Source organism: Labrus mixtus, chromosome 4 (assembly GCF_963584025.1).
Source record: "Labrus mixtus chromosome 4, fLabMix1.1, whole genome shotgun sequence".
NCBI classification, from domain to species: domain Eukaryota; kingdom Metazoa; phylum Chordata; class Actinopteri; order Labriformes; family Labridae; genus Labrus; species Labrus mixtus.
The window spans coordinates 20979467-21002443 of record NC_083615.1 but is presented as its reverse complement, the minus strand read 5'-3'; the positions used below and the strand labels follow the sequence as shown (position 1 = coordinate 21002443).

Below are 22977 nucleotides of genomic sequence, written 5' to 3'. Positions count from 1 at the left end.
CTGTTACATTTGGATATTGCTAGGCCACTCGTTCCCACATTACCATTTTGTATGCTAAGTGCTAAGCTAACTGAGTACTGGCTACAGTGACTGCATTTTCCCCTCACAGATACGAGGGCAGGATACTTTCTGTTGTTACTGCCAGAAAGCTTCCCTAATATGTGAATGTCATCAATTATTGTCAACACAATGATCAATACATGGGCAGGAACTAATGATCAATTTTATTTTCAATCACATCACAATTGTTTCAACTTGTCAACTTGCTTGTGTTGAAGCCATTAAAGCCACAAAGATATTCATGTTATGATGATTAAAAACATGAATAGAGGTCAATTAGATAAAGGTTTTTCATTTGTCATTAACAAAAAGAAATAATCAGTGATGAACGTGTGCAAACACAAGTAAGGAGACAAAAACAAGATTCAGATTCAACACAATGATTTGATTTGAATCAAAACATATCATGAACGTGCAGAGAGAGAAGAGAGCACATCATGTTGAGTTACTAACTTTCCCTTTAGACATAACAACAGTTCATAGTTCTATTGGCTGCAGAATTTTCCCAGGATTCATCAGGTTCTTTGGGTCGAGGGCGTCCTTGAGTCCCTGCATGACCCGCATAGCCATGGGTCCCATCTCCTCGCACAGCAGAGTCCTCTTCCCTAAGCCCACACCGTGCTCCCCTGTACATGTACCATCCATGGCCAGAGCTCGCCTAGAGGGATCACAAATCACATACATTGACTGCAAACAACGTGACTGATCGGTCTGGTCTCTTCGAGACAGTCTGGGGTCAAGCCAAAGACAACGTCCGCCTTTCTAATTAGTTTATGTCAGCATTTTCGACCATATGTAAAATCTAGTGGTGCAACTGAAATCACAAATCTCACAGATCACTGAGTTTGGTCTCAGATCTGATCGGTTCTCCGGATCAGCCACAGAAAAAAAGATATTTATAATCTAACTTTTGTACTCCTCAGCTATAGCCACGACTCAGACCTAATATTTTGACAGCCCTATAAATCAAAATGATTTTAATAGTGGATCACATCTTCAATGAAAAATGGAAAATGAAAAAACAAAAAAAACAAGGCAAACACACAAAGGTGTCTTATTTTGAGTTGGCAGATCTTCAATGTGATCCACTATAGGCTATACTCAGATAACAATATAAGCAGTTAGATAAACCTGAACTCTGTCCATTTGTTTTAGAAAGTGCTTTGAAATATCAGAGTACTACAGACTATAATATAAAAACAGCATCATTTCAATAACAGTATTTGTAACCCCCCCAGCCCCCTTCGTAAGGGAAATCAACTTTACAAACCTAAAATAGAAAATGTTCTGGGAATAACAGTTTGCTGTAATCTACAGAAATCTTTTTTCTCAGCTTTGACAGTCTTGAACATGTCACATACACACACCATTCATTTAGTGGATGTGTGTGTGTGTGTGTGTGTGTGTGTGTGTGTGTGTGCACTGGCTGCAGGTTACAGCTGAAGTAGAAAACAGACTGTAACATTACTAATGTAATCCTAAACTGATACCTGCATGGTAAATACAGACACTGTGAATGTAGAAAAGTAGAGGCAGCATTTACATTAAAGTAAATACACACAGAAATATCAACGCTTCTGTGTGAAACTTGCGTACAAATATTTTTAGAAGACTGAATTGTCTTCCTTTATGTACCCAGATCTACATGGCTGGGCATACACACTCTAATTAAACACAGTCTTTTCACTGAGTCTGCACAGGGATTAAGCGGCAGTGCATTTATTTTATACAATGTTCAGATCTTCGATCTGTGGATCACATGAGGCCCAAACTGTGGGATCCAAACGGATCAAGGATCAGCTGTGAGAGGCCAAGAGTGGAGATAAAACCAAGATATATGTGTATCAAAAGGATCATTTTATATCTCAACCGAGCCTCAGAGGGAGAGAAGGAGAGAGAGATGAGCTGATGAGGTACACCTGTGGTAAATATCGCTCTGTGAGAAACTGTTAAAGGAATAGCTGATGAGTCTCAGAGACACAGTACCTGGCCAGTCTCTCAGTGAACAGGTGCACCCTGTGCTGCTCCTCTGGGTCATTGGGGTCAACCACCATCAGACAGTGGAAGTTACCATCGCCCACATGGCCTGCTATGGGACCTGAAGGCACAATGAAAACAGTCACACATGAAAACTTGTAAAAAGATGTTAATTTTACTCTTATATGACTCTTTATAACAAGCCAACAATGGACTTCAGATCATTCTGAAGTCATCTCTGCAGTCTGGCTCTTAAACAGAATCGAGAATGACATTGCAGTGCACTGCCCTTCTTTAACTTTATGATGTTTTTTTAATATGTTTTGTACATATCGGTACTTCTAAAGATACTTCTAAAAAGAAGAAGAACCAATCATCTCAACCACTGAGCCACAGCTACCCCACCCAATTTTACAATTCAATACACATTATAATTTAATTCTTTAAATTCTGATGTTAAACACTCATTTCATTTATTTCCCTTTCGCTGCAATCTCCAATGACAGTTAAATCCCTCAAAAATAATATGTGAGAATCTTAATAACACTTTCACAGTTCATCTTCATTCCGGAAAAATCAGCAACTTGGTTTTCTGTGACAGAGGACTGTGTGATCTGAGGCCCGTTTCAGAAAGCCGGTTTTGTGCAAACACTGAGTCAGTTAACCCTGAAATGAGGGAAACTCTGGGTTTTTCTGTTTCAGAAGTGGGGGTCACTCACTCAAACCAGAGAAAGAGGGTTAACTCAAGCCCGTTCCAGAGACAGAGGTAGCTTTAGCTCTGAGTCAGTTACTATGGTAACTTCCTTCTACTTCTACTGCTCCTGCAGCAGTGCTACTTTTTTCTTCTTCTTAACACCTGTTCATATTCTCTGTATGACCATGTGAAGCTGTATATTTCGAGAGGGTTAAAGTAAGAGGACCTCTTTTTTGTCACCTGTTGCCATGGTGAATCGTAGTATCGGGGCTTCAATAATGTTGGATTTTTATAGTCGTGTTGCACGCTTTAAACTCTGAGTGAAACTACTCAGAGTTGATTAAATAAAATAAAATCAGCAGTTCTGGAACCTGAGGGTAAATCAACTCAGAGCTCAGGTTAGACTGAGAGTTTGTTGGACATGACTTAAGGTTTTTTTCAGTTCCGAGAATTTTTAAAATGGTATGAGAAGTGGGCCAAAGCAGCAATGAAAAACGTAATGTTAAAAACAGTCATACAACTGTATTCATCTTTGAATTTATTTATTTTAATAGGGACAATGCAATTTAACATAATTTCAATACAAAGCATGAAACTGATGTGCTGCATAAAGAGTATATAGCTATTGCTAATTTCCAACTCGTGTCTCCAGTTGGGCCTTTGTGTAAACAAACAGATTAAAAATGTACAACATTCGGTTAAATAAAACCCCATAACACTACATGAAGATACATTAAAATACATGTACTACAATACAAACGCTAAAAAAACAGTTTAAAATAAAGTTTTAAGATACTATTTAAAAGTGGGTACAGCTCTGGCTTGCTTTGAGCCAGCATTTCACCTTTTTTGTAAAAGATTTTAAGTCCGAAATTCATTTCATTTCAGGTGTTAATGTGTTCCAGAGTTTACAGCCTTTAATGGAGAAGGCTGATTGACCAAACGTAGATCTACGGTGTTGTACGCTACAGTTTCAACTCACAGTGCTTCTTGTTAGCCTGTTTCCGTCCTGTCTTTGAACATATCTGGAGAGAGGTTCAGGGGCCAGATTGTTGATACATTTAAACACAAGGAAACATGCATAAAGCTCTCAAAACTGAGTAGATTGTGTTTATTCAGTACATGACAGTGATGCCACCGGACAGGTTTTTTGTCCATTATTTTCAGGGCCTGGTTGTATAGTGATGAGAGGTTTCTGATTGTAGAGGGTGAAGCTTGTGACCAAACTGTCATACAGTATGAGAAATGAGAGAAAATCATTGAATGCATGAACACCTGTGCTGCTTGAGTTGGTATGTAGTGTCTTATTAATTTAAAGCAGTTCAGGTTGTTCTTTTATGATTTTGTGATTTTATTTTACGATTTCAGTTGTGGATCTAAAATGATTCCTAAGAACTTAAACTCACTAACTTCCTCTATATCTCTATTCTGTATCTTCACGTTAAAACTTCCAGGTGAGCACTTTTTCCTAATGGAGAAACACATTGAAACTGTTTTACTCTGATTCAAAACAAGATGGTTGCTTTCCAGCCACTGATTGACATTGCAAAGGTACTCAGTTAGGATCTCAGCTGCCTTGCTTGGTGACTTAGCAGGAGCATATATAACTGCATCATCTGCATAAAGCTGGAAGCCGGCTACTGGACAGGATTTAGGCAAATCATTTATAGGGCCAAGAATTAACCCTTGGGGAATACCCTTTATTGACCTCATGTGTATGAATGGGATAAGATTACTAATGCTCACTTTAAATAGCAACCACTGCCATCAGTGTGTGAAACGGTGAGCTGCGTAGTAATAGCACTTTGAGTCGTCAGAAGAAGAAAAGACTAGAAAAGCACTATACAACCTCAAGTCCATTTACTAATTACCATTTTGATCTTGAGTCCTAATGTGACACCATTCACATTGATTTACTTTCTGTGTCCCCACCTGTAAGTTTGTTTTCAATCAGGTCCTCCTTAGTCTCCACTATGATTTGAGGCAGTCGTGACAGAGGGACACACACATCTGTAGCATAGGCCTGTGGGACAAACACACACACACGCACATGCACACGCACACGCACACGCAAGGTCAAAGTATTGGAAGTGCTTGTTTTTTGCAATAACATTAAGATTTAAAACGTTCATAAAGTGAGACATAAAACAAAGCCTTTGAACCAAAGGCTGATTTAACTACTCTGCTGCTCACCATTAAAAGAGGAGACAATTAAACAGCGAGATCCAGTGAAGCTGAACCTTGACCTCAAATGTTATCGAGCTTTCCACTTCAGTCAAAGAGGGTTTGATGAACAAAGGAACATTCAAATGAACAAATTGAAATCTAGCTGAGCCAGTGCTCCTCTCTTACACTGCTCCCTATGATCAATCACGTTAGGGACAATAACGTTCAAGTTGGAAGGAAGTGGAGAGAGGGCTTCAATGCAACTGTTCACTGATGTAAATTGCATGCTTTGGGCCCGATTAACAAACAGGATCGCACTGCTTTTGCTAAACCTATGCAACTGAGATCCATGACATCAATGCATAACCTGGTACATGCTGGCAGTAAACGTCATCATGTTTCATAAATGATCTGATCATATCCTCTGTGTTTCTTATATGTAGTAATTTAATAAAATGTCATTTTCTTGGGTGAGAAATAAACAGGTCAAAGTGTTGTAACAAAAGTGACTCTCCAGTAGCATCTCTCAGCTTCCTTTACTCTGAACAAATGAAGCCAGGGGTAGAAATTGTGTATTTTATTATTTTCCATTTTAAGATTATTCTAGGTGTGAACAGGTATCTTAAGAATTCATTTTTTGGGGTTAAGATTCATCAGGTATTTTTTTGAATGCTGAAAGTATTTTGTAGAACTGTGAGTATTACCTCAGGTGAAGTGTCAGATGATTGTCTTTACCTTGGAGCCAGGTCTGAGAGCCATGGCAGCGTACCAGGCGTCATGACGAGCTTTCCACAAGCGGTTCCGTGTTTCTGCATCTGTAGCCCACTGAAAATCTGCCCCACCGTTACTCTGAGTGATTTCCTCTGTACAACACACACAGTAAAAAATATAACTGTTGATTTGTTAACTTTGTTCTTATATGTTTCATTCAAGTTGGTAGTTACTGAGGTTAGCCAATACCTTTCATATGTTTGATGCCTGCTGTACTTAGGATGCAAAGAAACAGTTATGGAGTGTCCATCTTTACATCTTTTTGTATCAGCATTTTTTTTTAAATGTTCACTGACAAAAAGGAATTTTCAATCAAGGCCATACTTGATTTTTCTCAGCAGGATGACACTTTTTGAGAATTTAGCCCGCCCAGCGTCCACCTAGCGTTTTTTTCCAGGCATAGCTTTTCTCTAGCGCTTGGATGAAGCGTTTATGCGCTGAGTAGAAAATCGCTTCACGTCTGTCCTGTCTCTATGACAACCGACACTGCTCCGTGTTGCTTTTTACTGTATGTTTTATAGTTGAGATCATTTTTACCCCAGCAGACTTGGAGCAAAGAGGACGTGGGTAAAAGACACGATGTAGGAGGAGGAGGCAAAATACGGGCAATCTCATTTCCACATGTGGTGACGTCAACAGCGCTTTTTGAAAAGTTGAAAGATTTTCAACTCGAGCTCTCGCAGTGACCGCACAGAAAAGGCAGAGCACTCGGGGAAAAAGAGCTGAGCTTTTTCCCAGGCCAGTCGCCTGCTGCTGTACAAAAAAACGCTAGGTGGACATAGGGCCTTAGGGTTACGCCAAACTGTTGATGTCAATACAAAGACTTTCAGTTTACCAAGTTGTCATCTAATGCTTAAATAGATTTGGAAAAAATAGTAGTAGATGCCCTTTGGTTGTGTGTGCATCTGTTAGACTTATCCTTTAGATATTAGCCCATGTGCTCCCTTTTTTAACATGGTCTCCTTGTGAGTAACATAGTTTGTGACGCTATGGGAGGTAAGTCATTGCTGTGTCTGAGTAAAGTAAAGTAACAGGATGTATTGTGGACACAGTAAAGCACATGATTTTTAGAAGTGTGTCCACATTAGCTCATGTTTGAATCTGGCAGTTTGGAGAAGGGTTGTTTTATTGTCTACTCTGCACAGAGTGACTAAAGCACCTGTTACATGCAAAGTTAGCACAACGTTCAAGTTTGTTTTTTGTTTTGCTCTGCATGTAATTCATACACACCGGCTGTGTTGACCTGCTCCTCGAGGCTTCGCTCTGAGCCGTGGAACTCCAGGAAGAGAGTCGGGGTCACGGGGTAGGATAGAGAGCTGAACCTGTTACACGCATCAATCATCACATCATCCAGAAACTCTGGATAACACACACACACACACACACACACACACACACACACACACACACACACACACACACAAAACACAAATGTCAGTGTGATGAATCTAAAGAGGTCAGTCTGTCCCTCTTTTGTTTGAAGATCAATGACATATTTTCCAGACACTATTATTGTAATTATATTGATTCAATTTTAAAAGCTCATTTCATGACACATTTCTCACTCCTGTATCGTATAATCCTCCAACCTGCCTGCCCAGTTCTTTCTAAGAGATCAATAACGTTTCATCTCTTCTTTGTTTTGTCAAAGTTGTGATTAACATGTGGGTCAGACTTCTCTGAAACGCCTGAAGATAACTTTGCAGTTCGTTTATATTTAATTGCCTCTTCAGTCTCGACCACATGCTGTGTGTAAGAGTCATGATCAGAATCGTGATCTGAAGAGATGTCGACAGCTTTGTACAACACAGTTTGATTTCATTTTTGAAATATGTCAAATTCTCTTTGTACATCTGAGAAAGAGAAAAGCTGCATAGACTCGTCTTTTAATGCCTTCACTGGTAAGATGCTATCTTTAAATATTAAGTTAAAATATGAGTCAATGAAACCGATCGTTATCTCTTTATGATAACACTGGGGACATTCATAGACAGCGGACTTAATCCATTTATACATCACTTTTTTTTTACACAAGACAATTTAAGGAATTAAATCATATAACATGATCTAAAAAAACAATTTGCATTACAGTATAAAACTTAAAGGACCTCCAAATGTTGCGTAATCACTTTGGATGTGTAGCCAGTGTGTGGCTCTGGCTGTAGCTCTGGCTAAAGAATTGGGATAAACATGTATGGTGGCTGTACCAGGTCAAACTGGCATATTGACTGAAGCCTTGCTTAACCAGATTTAGCATGGGAATGTTGATATTACCCTGCATGGAGAACTGAAAACAGATTACACCAGCTACTCGTAGATCATTTAACCCTCAGGCATCAGTTTAATTTACTACCCTCTTCAGCCACTAACAACAAAAATGTCCACTTCCAAAAAACTGCTATAAAAATAGAACAGATTAATATTTTTTTCTATTTTTTTTGCATAAATCACTGAAACAACTCCAGCCCTGCTGGACTAACACAGCCAAAATGATGGTCAGATAAAGAGTCCATAGTGATGCAAGACGGTTTAAACTGAGCTCATTTTGGACTGTTTCCTGAGTGTTTTCTTACCTTTAGATAGTTGGTAAATTCCTGTTTTAACGACTAGGAAATTAGTTGCCTAAGAACATCCATAGTTATCACCAATTCATTTGTATTGTTGCATATACTTTCTGATGTTCACTGACATAAAACACTTTCAAGAACACATAATATATTAAACAATGTTCAAGAAAAGCCATAAACCGGTTCATACAGCGTTTCTCCAGCAGACTCATAGTCATAGTGGAGACAGTGGTCTGAACTTTAACTTGACATTATGTGTAAAATGTGTAACAATTGTTACATTACCTTGAATAAAATTATTTTCTCTCAGACATCAGCTCTTCGTACCTTTACCTAGTCATGTTGGTTAAAAATGTGAGCACTGGAAAAGTTAAATTGAACTTTAAAAAGTCACTGTGTTGTCTATCATAAGGGCGGCTGTGGCTCAGTGGTAGAGTCAGTCTTTTCTAAACGGGAAGTTAGGGGTTCGATTCCTCAGCTCCTGCAGCCATATGTCGATGTGTCCTTGGGCAAGACACTTAACCACAAATTCCTCCCGCTGCTTCATCAGCAGCGTGTGAATGTGTATGAATGAAATCAGTTAAAACTGATGGACACTTTGCATAGCAGCCTCTGCCATCGGTGTGTCGATCGAATGGTAAGTGTGTGCACTTTGAGTAGTTAGAAGACTAGAAAAGCGCTAAACAAGCTCAAGTTTACCATTTACGACAGCTGTAACTGGTTAATGTTTCCTGTCTTAATTTGGTAACGGTTTGAGACTCAAAAATCTCACATTGGTCTGGTTTAAAATAATTGATTAGTAACAAAGTATCTTAGCTTGATTGAGACTTGGTTTGTTATAATAAGTAGACTGCTGCTTCTGCCCACTAAAGGGTTTTAACATAGACAAACCACTGGATGTCTTTTATTATGAAGCAACTGCAAATGTATTAGAAAGAATCAACCAACAACCAAATATATTTAAACATATTGACTGTAGAACAGAAGCTATACAGTTAAGGTAAGTGTTTTAGGCATCATCTTCTCACCAATACGAGCGATGGGAACTCCTGCCTGTAGAATCTGCACTGTGCTGTCCACAGCGGACTGGATGGAGGGGAAAGAGCAGACGGCCGACACCATGGCTTCAGGGATGCCATACAGGCGTAGCGTCGTCTTGGTGATGATCCCTAGAGTTCCCTCTGACCCAACAAACAGATTTGTCAGATTGTAGCCAGCTGATGTCTTCCTACAGATTGATAAAAAATAGAAAAGGGAGGCATTTAAGCTGCAATGGGCTATGTTGTATGTTTTTTGGGTGCGAATAGCTAATGCTGTACCTGGGACGCCGGCCCTTCCCTGCTGTGTGTATGATGGTCCCATCAGGCAGCACGACCTCCAGGTTTAAAACGTTTTCCCTCATCGTTCCATAGCGCACTGCATTTGTTCCAGAAGCACTGGTTGCAGCCATACCACACAGAGACGCATCAGCCCCAGGATCTGAGACACAAAACACATCACTTAAGCTTCAGCAATCATTTAAAAAATGATAAAATAAATAAATAAAAATAGAAACTGCGTGACCTTTCCAAGAATCAGTCAGTCAGTCAGTTTGAAAGCTGTGGGTTTGTGTTTTTGTTAACGCGGCAGAAGTGGAGACTTTTGGAAAACAATTTGTCAATCAACTATATAAAGGCACTTGAATGAAAAGAAAAAAAAGTTGGCCCAAGCTTGATTTTGCCCCTTTTCATAATGAATAACTTATAGACTTAGAACAGACAGATTCTGCTGACTGTGTTGTTTATGTTGCTGCTGATGCATACACGTGCAGGATGCTAGCTAATATTCAAGCCCCTGTGTTTCTGGCAATGGTATCAGCCCTGAAGAGTTTTTATTAGATGGACAAGTGCCATAGCTCTCTAGAAACAATTAAAGGAAGTAAGATTTAATTAATAGCACGACACAGATAATACGATAATGTCTTTTTTTTTTTTCAATTTGCAATCTAAATTGACAAAAGTGGAAATATTCTAAGTGACTTGCTGTCAGTCAACGGATCAAATTCAGTGTTTAACTCCGCTAACTCCTCTAAGCAAATCAAGCACTCCCATTGGATGAATCTGCATTTACAATTTCCTTACAATTTATGTCATTCTCTAAAGCCGGTGTTCCTCTCTGTGTGCTAAACTAAACTAAAGAAACAGAGGAAACCAATAAACAACGGAACTGACCGACAGGAAACCAAAGGCCGGTGTCACGTAGGTAGGCATTGAGGGCCTTCCGTGTCACACCAGGCTCCACCGTCACGTCGAAGTCTTCCTGGTGAAGATCCAGAACCTGGTCCATGTTCCTCAGACTGAAACACACACCCCCCTAAAGAAGGAGACACAATACATACATTCTTACACACAAATAAACATTGTACATTTCTGTCAGATACTGCAGATTTGTAAATAATGTTAAAAAATGTCCCATGTAGTTATGACCTAGAAGAGAACCATCAGCTGTATGTGCAGCTCCTATCAGAGTGCCTCCCACCATTGATTTTGTTGTTGTTGCAAGGTCCACAACTTCACTCTAGTAATGTTCTTGACTCTCTCAGGAGATGAAGAAGGGGGCTCTCGAAGGCCACTCTATAAAAACTACTGTGAACGATTTGTTCTTTAAAATGTATAACTTCATATAATCATTGTCATGTGTTTATAGCGTGTCTCGAAAAGGTCGAAATTACAGTTTATTTAAACTTCTTCGTCCCAGAAAAGATTGCTTACTGCATGTGTCTGCTAGAGTGTAGCTACAACGTCAGAAACCTTTCTTCCTTTGTGTGGACTTCAGCTCTCAGAGATGTTTTTGACTTCAGCCAGCAGTGAGGATAAAGCACACAATGAAAAACTCATTTTCTGTCCTACTTTGAATGTAGCGATAAGATTCTCTCCCAGCTGCAGAAAAGGTCAACAGACTGTTTGTGTGTCTGTCTTTGTGCTAGAAATTGATACATATATCCCTGTCTTTATATAATTGCCGGCTCAACTATTGGTGCCTTTCCAAAAGGATTCTTATTAAAATATGACAAAAGACATTTTTATTTCAGATTTTCACTACACTGCGCAGCACCAAACACAGCAGACAGACACAGTAAGTATCTAGCGGGTGAACAGAGACAGGCTTTCAGCAGCTTAATAGAAAGGCTGAAAGAATATTGGATCTCTAAGGTATCTAAAAGCTTGACTACAAAAAATGATATTGTTGCTCTGAACTGAAAAAGTGTAAATGGATAGTATTTACACAATAGGTAGTTAGATAATCCCTGTATAAACATATAAAAAATATCAGCTCCCCCTAAAACAATCACTGTTTAAAGCTGTTTAAAATCAGTTTGATTAACATTGATCTACATAAATAAACAAGCACATGGCTGCCTCTCTCTCTCACCTTAACCGCTCCAACCCCTCCTTCCAGGCCAGTTCCAGTGCCAAAGGGGATGATGGGAAGTTTGTGGCTGTGGCAGACCTTAGCCAGGGCGCTGACCTCCTCCACAGATCGAGGAAACACCACCACATCTGGGGGACGACATCTGGAAAGCAGTAATGCAACTCTCTTACTCACCTGTCCTCCAAGTGCAATTCATTAACAGCTCGGGAGGAAATCATCTTATTTCTAGTCATGTTCATTTGTAAAGGGATCAACCATCTCCAGGCATCCAATACTACCTGTTCCATCCTGGTGAATGATGTGAGTAAACGTCTCTGAGCAAATAATGTCTTACAAGCAGGTTAGACTGAATCTTTATGAAACTGATCAAATATGTACATCCTTAACCCTTAAACTGTTCATTTATAGCAGTATGAATCAGTATGTTTATGTTTATAGTCCTATATAAAGCTAATAGAGTCAACAGTTAGACTGCAAGTACAATCCTTTTTGCACACAACTATCTACTACTCAGGGATAAATACAATCCTTTATTGTGTGAATATATAGATACACCCTAACACTGCAATTTCAATAATGTTTGTTTCTGTGACAACGAGAGAAACTGACCTGTGCACAGACTCATCTTTGCCGTGTTGCTCTCTGACAGCGTCACTCAATGAAACACCGTCTTCACCACATATAGACCTGAATTTTAAGAGCACACTGTCCACAGCAGCACTCTACACACACACGCACACACGCACGCACACACACACACACACACACACACACACACACACACACACACACACACACAAATCACTGAAGAAGAGCGAGTCATTACATAACAGTTAGTGATAAAATATAATATTTGACATTGTACATTTGGATGGATAATTATACTGGATATTTTCTCACTTATTCTCTTTAAACTCAACTTAATTTAGCCTACTATTTGTTACTTACAGTCTGCAACTCTCCAAAACTCAGTCAATTTAAAGTTTGGGCCCCTGCCTGCTGATCAACAAAAGCACCAACAATTAGCCTATAGACTTCATCTCTAAATCCTTAAAAGATAATGGGACCTTTTTCATCATTTTCTATACAGTATGAATATGGAGATCTATCCTCTCTGAGAGAATCTTATTTAGAAGACTGGCTGTATGCTATATCTCTTTATAGGCTCCTCGGATGGTCACAGTTTCCGAGTTAGGAAGTTTTGTTCACGTGCTTTCAATTAGTGAAAATGTTGTAGAAACAACAAAAAACAACATGGACGGTAAAAATGTGTATTCCACACGTCTTTTTCGTATTAAGAGAGTTTAAACTAAAAAAAAGTTGATGTAGGCTACAATACGTGAATTGATAAGAAGTTTGTAACCACTAACACAACATCTTTCGCCCGACTATATGATTTCGGGCACTATCATATCATTTCCCTAGTTTCCTTTCCGTCTTGAGCTGGCGTTCATTACATTTTCAAACTCGGAAGGTCATTTTTCCGATGGGTCCGACACCACTTAAATGCAGCAATTACTACCGTATTTAACTTGCAAAGGCAATTTTGACCCTCAGGTAAAGCCTCGCAGGTACTCTTCTGCATTTTATGCCCATCTGACCTACGAAGTAAACGTGCAGACACTGTGTCACGCAGGTGTTTACCTTTAAGACAAATTCAGCAGGTCACATGATCCAAATATCGCTTGCATTGGTGGTTCAGTGGTAGAATTCTCGCCTGCCACGCGGGAGGCCCGGGTTCGATTCCCGGCCAATGCAGTTACAACTTTTTTCTTTAAATTGCCAAAGTGCAGAATAAGCCTAAGCAGCAACTTCACTACAATACTGGCAGTACAGAATATTACCACAATAATTCATACTTATTTGCATACATTATGCATGCCTTGTTACTATGTCTTTGGCTCTATGAACTCCAGCTACTTCACCTAACCAAATAAACCCTTCGACCGGTGGCTGATGTTGCTGCACTTCGTTTATTCGTCCGCTTAACATGTGACCTGTAGGCTACTGCAACATTAAAACAACACAAATGTTGTACCCTTTCATCACTTACTCTGGCGGTCGTTTCTGACTTAATGTTCCGACGGTGCAGCATGCAGTGCCGATGAGAGAGCACTCGTCGGCTGGCTGTCAAGCCCAGCAACATTGTTTACCTTGAGTGTACCGGACTAATGTCACTGACTGGCCAAGACGTCATAAACGACATCAATGAAGACATGACTTCCGGTAAATCATTTTCAGAGTAAAACTGCTAAAGAATCACAGCAACGCCTTACAATAAGCCATTGCAGCAATCATTTGCTTAATAATTGCATGATAATTGCTTAAAATAGTCGTATTATCATGTTGTTGTAGCCTAGTCACTCCCACATCACTCGTTTAGATGTTGCGGTGCTCCTTCATCATTCATCAACTCCTAACTTCTTCATGTTATTACTTAGCATCAAATCTGTGAATTAAATATTTAAAAACGAACTAAACTATAAACAAGCTTTACATGTTTTTAAATATACTGTATCTTATCAACAAAGATGCATGGATTAATACAACCTGATTCTTTTAAAGAATTGCTTAGTCTCCTTTTTTGAACCAGCAGCATCACTTAAAATTATAGTCACCTGGACAATATTTCTGAAGTTAGAGTTCAATTCAAATTCAAATAACTTTATTTATCCGTTAGGAACTTCATTTGTGTAAAAGAGCATCAGTGCGCACACAGCTAGACACAAAAACAACAGCAGAAACACACACACACAAGTGGCTCTATTAAAAGCATGATAAATAGGTCATAAATAATTGTTATGAGCGGTTAAATGAGTGGTGTTAAAAATAAATAAGAAATAGATCATTTGTTCATGAGCCTGATGGATGTGGGAGCAAAGCTTGACATGGCTCGATTAGTCCGGAAAGTGAGAGATCTGTATCTGTGGCCTGAGGGGAGACGGTTGTAGAGATGGCAGGGTGAGTGTGTGCTGTCTGAGGCGATGTGTTGTCCTTCTAGTTTTGTTCTCCTGTTGTAGATACTGATCAGTGGTTCCTGCTGCTGTCCGATTATTTTGCTGCTTATTGTTATGATCCTGTTTAATGGGTTACGATGAATGTTTGGCAGAGACTCAAACCAGGCTGTGATGTTGAAGGTTAAAACTGATTCTATAAAACATTTGTAAAATGCTGTTAGGACTGATTGGTGGACTTGAAATTTGCGGAGAGGCGCTGCTGGCACTTGGAGAAGATGGATTTGCTGTTGGGTTGGAAGGTGAGCCTGTGATCAATTATTGTCCCGAGGTATCTGTATGATTCAACCCTCTCTGTGGGCTGGTTGTTGACTGACAGAGTGGGGATGCTGTTAGGTTCTTTCCGGAAGTCAACAACCAGTTCTTTGGTCTTTGAGGTGTTAAGGTCAAGACAGTTCAGCCTACACCATTCTGCGAAAGAGTCTATCTCAGCCTGCAACTGTCCCTCTGAGTTGGTGGTATCCATAATAACGGTGTCAGAGTTATTGGCCTATTTGTCTCTATTATAGGAGAAATACTGATACATGCATATATTCCCATTATATATAGGCTACATTGTTATTGTCATTTAAAAATGATTTTGTGTTCTTATGCAGCTCATTTTCAGTTCTGAAGCAGGAGTTCTGACTGAGGAGTGAAAGACACGTCCACTGTTTTGGCTCAAGGTAAATTATAGAATCTAGTTAGAATATTGAATATATGAATATGAATAAAATATGAATAAAAGCCTTCAGTTTAAAAAATCATATTAAAGACATTCAGGACGAAGCCCCTTGAGCTGACGTGATTCTTAACTGTAGTTTGCCCATTTAATTTATTGATGTCATTACAATGCATTGTGTCAAGACATATTTCATTGAAGTTTGGAATTCTTTAAGAAATAATTTGACCCTAGCCTACCTTGTCATGCCATAAGGTTTGTCTGTCTGTTTACTTTTTAGGACTAGTGTTTTGTATTTATTTTGAAGTAAACCTCACATGTCTCCGGACATGCTTCAGCTAATGCCGGTGTACTTAACATGGAGTAAATCAGGGTGAATGACGTAATGCCTCTGTTCTGTCACGCGGTGGCGCTGCAAGCCAAATTAAAAAAAAGGTGTTCGGCTGCCGGCTTAAAGTGGGAAATTGTGAAGGTTTGGTTACAGGTAGCTGCAAACTCGGAAGCTTTTCTTGTCTTGTCTGTGACTCAGCTGTTTTAAAATCTACTGAGACGTAAAGTAAGTTCATAGTCCACATTATAAACTAATGACTCGGATGAATGGAAATGTTTTCCTAGTCTATGGTAGGTTTACTTACCAAATATTAGCACCGCTAAGTTAGCCACTTGGCTGCTCTAAGTGATTTTAATGCTGCCGGTGTCTCAGCTACTCTGTGGTTGTAGTTACTGAAGTTAACATGTGTTTTAAACGGGGAAGGTCCTCGCAAAGTTGTTGAGTTTTCATTATAGTTTTCATAGGTCATAATAATTGTTGTCAATACGAGGACAATCACAGACAGTCTCCCTAAACACCCACTGACATTAGCCGATAAACAACAGTTTACTGAATTCAAGTAGGCCTATGTATAACTCTGGATGGACTTGAAGACCTCTGATCAATAGTTCAGATAGTTAATATTAAACTAAGGTCTGGTTCCATTTCGTAAAGAAAATCGAAACTCACGTGCCATGTTATTACAAGGAACTAACAAAGTCTAAAAGATCATAACTCGTCCTGTATGTTTTTAATGTTCCTACAAGGAATGTTACTGGTGCCATAATTTATAGTCTTAGTCTGGCAAGGTCAACTGCTCAGTATGGAGAGAATTGGAAAGATGTATTTTTTCATGATAACAAAGCCCACTGGTGTCATTACCTTCATGAAATCAAAGATACACATTTCAAACTTCATTAAAGATTTCAATCAGTTGTAAATGTCTTAAAGCTGTTCTGTTTTACAGGCCATGTACCCTGTAGACCTTCCAGCCGTGGAAGATCCTGACCTGACATCAGCATCCGAACAGTTCATCTCTTCTTTGGAGTCAGGGATGAGAAATAATGAGTGGTTCCAGTCGTCAGACAAAACAAAGGTACAGAATTTACGCTGTTATGACCTCTTATTTTGATTGCTGTTCAAAATGAGAACGGTTGAAGCAATTGTGCAAATGTCTAATGAAATTCTGGACAGCAGTATGTGTTTGCTGGTCATCAAAAGCTTTCTTTGAAGTGTAACCATTTTTTTTCAAGATAAGAAAAAACAAAGGTATGTTTTTTTTTTTTTTAGAGAAAAGTGCAAGGTGTTTGTAACCACACTGGCATGTTCCGGTCAGGAGTATGGATGAAGTGCATAAAGTTTTCTTCCTGTCTGCTCAGGTAGCAATAACCGCAAAAAATGTAAGGCGGTTGCATCTGTTTGAAGTTGTCCCACCTCACTGTACACTGTTGGCGCTTCACCGTCCTAATGATCCAACCCAAGGTTTGGAAGAAAGCACAATGCCATTAGAAGAAGACAACAGGAGCCATGCAAGACAAGAGACTTTAATGTTTTCTGCTCTTCTTTTCCCAGTGGTGGCTTTGTACCTGCGTGAGAAATGGTGGAGTGTGGACGACGTCTTACATACTGCCAGCAAATCCAGAAGAGGCTTGATGCTGGTAACTGTGTTTTCTTCCGTCTGTTTGTATTTCAGTGTCCCCGCAGCACAGTGATGAACAGATTGAACCTGTTTCTTTTTTTATCATTTAGCTTGTAAAGTGTCAGGGACGCAGAATAGCTGCATGACAGTAACAACAGAATCCTCTTCAACATGTTTGACTGACATTCAAGTTAAACCTGCTTCTCCTATTTCGCTGCAGGGACTGAATGCTTCTAAAAAACATGTTTTATTTAAGTGCACTGTGAGCATGATAGTCTTTTCTGTATTCCTGTGAGTGCTCAAACTAACAGCTCTGTTTCTGCTCTTCTGTTATTTAACTCTTTAACTCTTCTACCCTTCCTCTTTGCTGCTGTAACACTGCAAATGTCCCCGTAGTGGGATAAGTAATGGTTCATCCTTTTTTCTTATCATATCTTCTCTCAGGTTCAGCCACTTCCTTCTTGCACAAGAGTAAACACAACTTTCAAGTCTCGTTCTTGTCAGAACTAAATATCTTTTCAGTAACAAAGTCACCATTTACTTGAATAGGAAACCATACTTTGTAGAGGAAAGAATATAATGATCAGTCTAAACATCTTAGAAAAGTTCTCTGCATTGGAACGTTCGGTGGAGCTGAACAAGTTGAGCTTGTCAACATCACATTTGAGGTTTCAGTATTCAGAAAGTGCATGACTACATGAATACAACTGAATTTAGATCATATCACTTAATTCAAACGTAATAGAAAACACTTGTTGTATTCACTCTTTTTCTTTTTTACCAACACTGTGTGCTTCTTGGCGCCGTTGTTTTGTTTTCTTTCATCAACCCTGGTAAGGTTCCTAAGGCGGCATGTTTTCCACAGGTGGAGTCGATTGTGGAGAGGGTGATTGTGTTCCTGCTCAGTCAGGTGGTGGAGAGGTCCTCACAGGAGGAGGTGCTGTTCTCCCTGCACCCTCGCTCGGAGAGCTGCAAAGTGCTGTGGAGGGACGGCCAGGCAGTCGGCTTCTACACTGTCAAACACAAAGGTAGGTCGAGGGGAAGAGAGTGAGACAGAGGACGAGGAGAGCTTGAAGGGATGTTTTTTGTTTTTTTTGTTTTTTTAAACATTGTTCATTGTTTCCTCGTGAGGTTGGATTTGTCCCCTGTTGATTCTACACAACAGCACACCGCAAAACTTCAACTTTGGAGTGAATTACTTGAGCAGTATTATTCGTAACAATCAAACAATTAAGCTGTTTTCATAAACACATATGAAGGTGATTTCAATGTTTATGCGATTGATGTAGAATTTATAGTCCTACATGAAGGGATGCTGAAGAGTACGTTTAGTACCACGAGTTTGTGACCCCCTGAAGTTTGAGACATTTTTTTCCCCATGTTCTGAATAAAGTCCTTCATTTCTTTTTGTATTCAAAGCAGAATAACACACCTGAATCATCCAACTGAATCGACTTAGGCCAGCTTTTGACTTAAAGACTTTTCAAGATTTCACTGTTGGAGACAAATTAACCAACATCTGAATAAAATCAGGAGGGTTTTGCTGTTGGTGTGTGGCACACTCCTGTCACTGTGCTGGCTTGGTGTGAGGTGGACATAACACAGTAGGAGTTCCTCAGTATCTTGAAGCACAGAAGAAATGTATCTTTTGTAAAATTATGGGGAGAGTTTATCTTTTTGCTCCTGCGACAGATAAAAGAGAAGTTAATGACGTGTAAATCCCAACAACCAGCACTTGCATCCTCCAGAACATAACAGGGTGCAGCAAACCGGGTAGATAGGAAACCTGGATTCTGGGGAAGTGAAGATACTGCACAAAATGATTGGCTGATGTCCCTGTGTCTCACTCAATGTGACTGGATGGTCAGATGATGGTCTGCTGCTAGTGACCTGCTGTTGGCACGACGGCCATCAGCTCATGTCATCTGATGACTATTTGAATTAGGGAGGAAGAATACACCTCACTGTCTTCCTGCTTTTTTAGTTAAGCCAACCCGGCTATCGATACAGCCTCAAACTTAAATTCATAATGGAAACCGTTGAACACAGGAATTCGATGTGCCATTTATTCAGCCCTGCAAAACGTTATGGGGTCCTGAGCGGGCACCCTCTTCTCCAATAACCGCACGCTGCAGCACGTGTATTGCAGTGGGGTCAGACGTGGGCGGGGCTGGACAGCAGATGGGCGTGGTCAGACGTCATGAGACAAACATGACTGTTATCTGCTAGAAAAGTACAAATATGATGCTGTTCTTTGAAGAACTTCCTTATTGGGTGCAAGGATTACAATTAAAAACCTGTATTGCAACGTAGACTAAAATATATCAATTCATTTGATGACTTTTTTTGTAATCTATTTTATTTAGTCACTTAGTTCATTACTATAAAAAAATGTCCACTATCTGATTCCAAAGGGGTATGTCATCCTGGTCAGTAATTCTTCTTCTTCTCTTATTTCAGGTAGCCTGTGTGACAGCTGGAGCGGTTGCTGCTACCTGCTGCCTGTTCTGGACACAATTCTGGTGAGGAGGAGCTTCAGGAGAAGAGGCTTTGGTCTTCAGATGCTCGAGGATTTCTGCTCCACGTTCCCTTCAGAGACGTTTCTGGGAGTCAGCTCTCCTTTATCATCCAGCATGGTGGCAGGTTAGCGAAGTTTCTGAAGGTGTTCTGTCCAGCTGTGGCATATAAATCTAAATTCTCTCAGCATCCCTTCGAAGGTGGCCGTGTCATTCTTCTCCAACCTCCCCTCCCTTTTTTTTTTTTTTTTTTAAAGAGCCGACTTTATTGTCCACTGATAGAGCAGGTTTTGTGTGTTTTGTGTGTTAAGTTTGCAGAAGGTTCCTGCAGCATCAGGAGGAACATCAGGAGCATCTGTATGAGGTGGAGGCTCCAGGAGGTTGGGCTCAACGAAGAAACATCTGGCTCAACATCCAGCTGGGCCGCTACTGCCCCAGTAAAGATGATATTTAGCTTTTATGTGTTTAGATGTTTGACAGAGAATTACATTTTTAACGTCATACTTCAAACCAAAAGAGCTTTTGTTCAATTCATCTGTACTTAACATTCACATCTGTTTTATCTGAACTATCGTTACACTAGGTAAAAATGGAAAGAGAAGAACAACTCAGAGTACTGAGGGGGATGATTCCAATCAGAAGGTGAGAATCTCAATTTTTGTTTAAAGCAGCTTCTATTTAGACACTTTCCACTACTTGTTACTGTTGTTCACTTCCTCCAAATATAAAGAGACTGAATTTGTACAGGTCGACTTCAAGTACTAAATCTATTCTTAAAAAGGCAGTGATTTAATTTGAACGTGTGAAGACCTGAACACAGTGCGACCCCAAGTGACGCTGTGCTCATGAACGGTGTACACACTCCTTCAGACAGTGCAGTTACTATCGGCCGTGAAAAGCTTACACTGTCGACCCCTACTCTTAACCATTTGCCCCGAAAAAATAACTGTTTTGGTGGAGTCTAGAGCTTTGTTGAGGGCTACTGCACCCTTTTTAAAAGTCAGTTATTATAAACAGTTATACTATGGGGTCACAATGACAATAATTTAGATCAGCTTCTCAGACCTTTGCACCTGCAATGCGTGTATAGACTTCAAAGCTGTATCATTCCAACCAGTCCTTAAAGTGCTTAAACGTCTCACAGTGTATTTGTTTTGGAATGCAGACCTACAATTGTGGAACAGACCCGACCTCAGAGAGCACATTGATTGTGAACAGTCCACTGGTGAACATCTCTTTGGAACAACAAAGTGAACCTTGTGATCTAAGTCAGAGAGGAGCCTCCCCAAGTAGCAAGAGCTCTGGAACAGGATGTAACCCTGCAGCCTACGCTGAAGATCTGGACTCTGGAGTCCCCACCACACCAACACGGTCCCTTAACACAAAACGAGCCCTGATATCCAAGCCCTCGCTTTCCTCAGAACCTCACAGAGAGGAGCCAGAGGGGGAGGAGACACAAAGAGGAGCCAAACGAGTTAGAAGGACATGACCTACTGTACGTCAGAGTATGCAGTGTGGGGACTGTTCATGCAGGTTGATTGATGCTAAAACTTAGGTGACCTTAATACTGTATTTATGGAATAAATGTACAGTTATCCTTTACAGACTGTCTTATCAATAAATAATAAGTACAGTTTGTTAATAGTATTATCACAGAGCATGTCATAAACAGTTTACACTGTAAAATACAATATGAACAAATCACTGTCAATGTACTGTTGCCTTTCTTCATGCTTTCTTCATGCGTTCCCTGCGGTGCTTCGCCCACTTAAGCAGATGTTTAAAAAGAAAGGAGAACATCTGTGTGTAAGGAGTGGAACGTATAAAATGGGGAAGCAGCCCTGCATATTTCGATGTATGAAAGTCTACATAAAGGGTCACGGGGTGGTTTCAAATGTCCCTGAGCACTTAAAAAAAAAAGTCAGATATTACCTTTATTTTGTATTTCTTGCAGAGTGTATACTTTTATTTCTGTTTGGTAAATATGAACAGCCAGCATTCAAGCTGTGAGCTGGAAATGAATGAAGGTTTAAAGGTTCTTTCAGATTCTTTGAAGTGGAGGATGTGAGTCACTGAAAGTATTTAGTTAGTAGTCTAAATAACCTGAATGTAATGAAGGTTTGCTCTATGCTTTTTCAGAGGAGATTCTGCGCTGATAGTCATAGTCTATACTTTGTATCATCTGTAGTCAACCTAATGATGTGTGAATGTGTGAGGGTGAAAAATAAAAGGGAAAGATGTTCATTTTGAAGGTAACAGATTAGTACACACTGATAGGGGAAAGTCTCTGCCTATAAGGTTCAGATATGTGAATGAACAAACAGGACATGGACTTCTGCTCCTCTTAATAAGGACCTTGATTTCTCAAACGACAGAGAAAACAAAGACAATGTATAACTGAGTAAAACTCAAATCAAGTCTGTAAACAATATAAGTGAAGGACTTGGCTTAATTGGCTTCGTTCACTCTGTTCTGTCGTTCCTGTTGTAACATGTAGTTTCGTGGCATCGTGCCTAGCAAAGCTTTTGTTTCATGTTCACAGTTGTTTCACTTTTAAAAACGATATTCAGATACGAACATGAAGGCACATTTGATTCAAATGACAGCTGGTGCTGATAGTTAAATTGTGACATACACAAAACTTCATCAGAAAGAACAATCTGATGAAAGTGTGAGAGTCTTAATGAAGTACACAAATCCAATAAGGCAGCACGATTTGGACATGTTTCATTTCGTCATATATTGAAGAGATTTTGCAAATAGAGTTCACTCTCCTAGCCGTGGATGAAGGTTTGCCCTTTAAATATTTGTCGATAAATAAAATGTTAACCTAACAAAATCGAATTATTTATCAAGAAATCTTAACCTTTTTCATTCATTAATACTCCAGGTTTAATTGACATAACATTTATAGAATGCAAATATTCCTATAATATGTTTGGAATGCGAAAAGCTCAGAAATCCAAGAAAAATCCTGTAAAAGTTCACAATGGAAGAAAATATGTTTACAGACTCAATACCACTCTCACAAAATCCACATACGTTGCCTTTAAAGCTTTGCAGGATGAAAACCTGCAGACGAGGATTCAATAAGAATAAACTAAAACAGCATGTGTGCGCAGGAGGATTATATAGGCAAGCATTCACTTTAAATTGTCTTTCGCATATATGTAGGCCTAAGTTAAAAACTA

At 39.6% G+C, this 22977-nt stretch overlaps 2 protein-coding genes and 1 non-coding gene across 8 annotated transcripts; 2 read left to right on the top strand and 1 right to left on the bottom strand.

The window, feature by feature from the left end:
* Window positions 1–205: 205 nt before the first annotated feature.
* ldhd (lactate dehydrogenase D) lies at window positions 206–13838 on the bottom strand. The gene is made up of 11 exons (XM_061036303.1): window positions 13700–13838; window positions 12256–12368; window positions 11647–11788; window positions 10446–10587; window positions 9555–9714; window positions 9264–9463; window positions 6899–7027; window positions 5633–5760; window positions 4664–4754; window positions 2047–2158; window positions 206–718 (listed from the first exon to the last, which is right to left on the bottom strand). The coding sequence occupies exons 1-11, from the start codon at window positions 13790–13792 to the stop codon at window positions 538–540; spliced, it is 1491 nt and encodes a 496-aa protein (XP_060892286.1). The 5' UTR covers window positions 13793–13838; the 3' UTR covers window positions 206–537.
* Window positions 13334–13404, top strand: trnag-gcc (transfer RNA glycine (anticodon GCC)). The gene has a single exon. It is a non-coding gene; the product is annotated as a tRNA-Gly (tRNA).
* A 1913-nt stretch (window positions 13839–15751) lies between the features above and the next one.
* On the top strand, window positions 15752–21666 carry fam169b (family with sequence similarity 169 member B). Of its 6 annotated transcripts, none has more exons than XM_061036297.1 (9): window positions 15752–15877; window positions 16599–16727; window positions 17011–17113; window positions 17204–17289; window positions 18109–18302; window positions 19735–19913; window positions 20098–20223; window positions 20370–20428; window positions 20952–21666. In XM_061036297.1, exons 2-9 carry the CDS (start codon window positions 16602–16604, stop codon window positions 21273–21275), a joined length of 1197 nt encoding a protein of 398 aa, XP_060892280.1. In that variant the 5' UTR covers window positions 15752–15877; window positions 16599–16601; the 3' UTR covers window positions 21276–21666. The 6 variants fall into 6 exon arrangements, with proteins under 6 accessions (XP_060892280.1, XP_060892282.1, XP_060892279.1 ...); XM_061036299.1 differs by having other exon boundaries at window positions 15763–15942; window positions 18136–18302; XM_061036296.1 differs by having other exon boundaries at window positions 15763–15942.
* Window positions 21667–22977: the final 1311 nt, after the last annotated feature.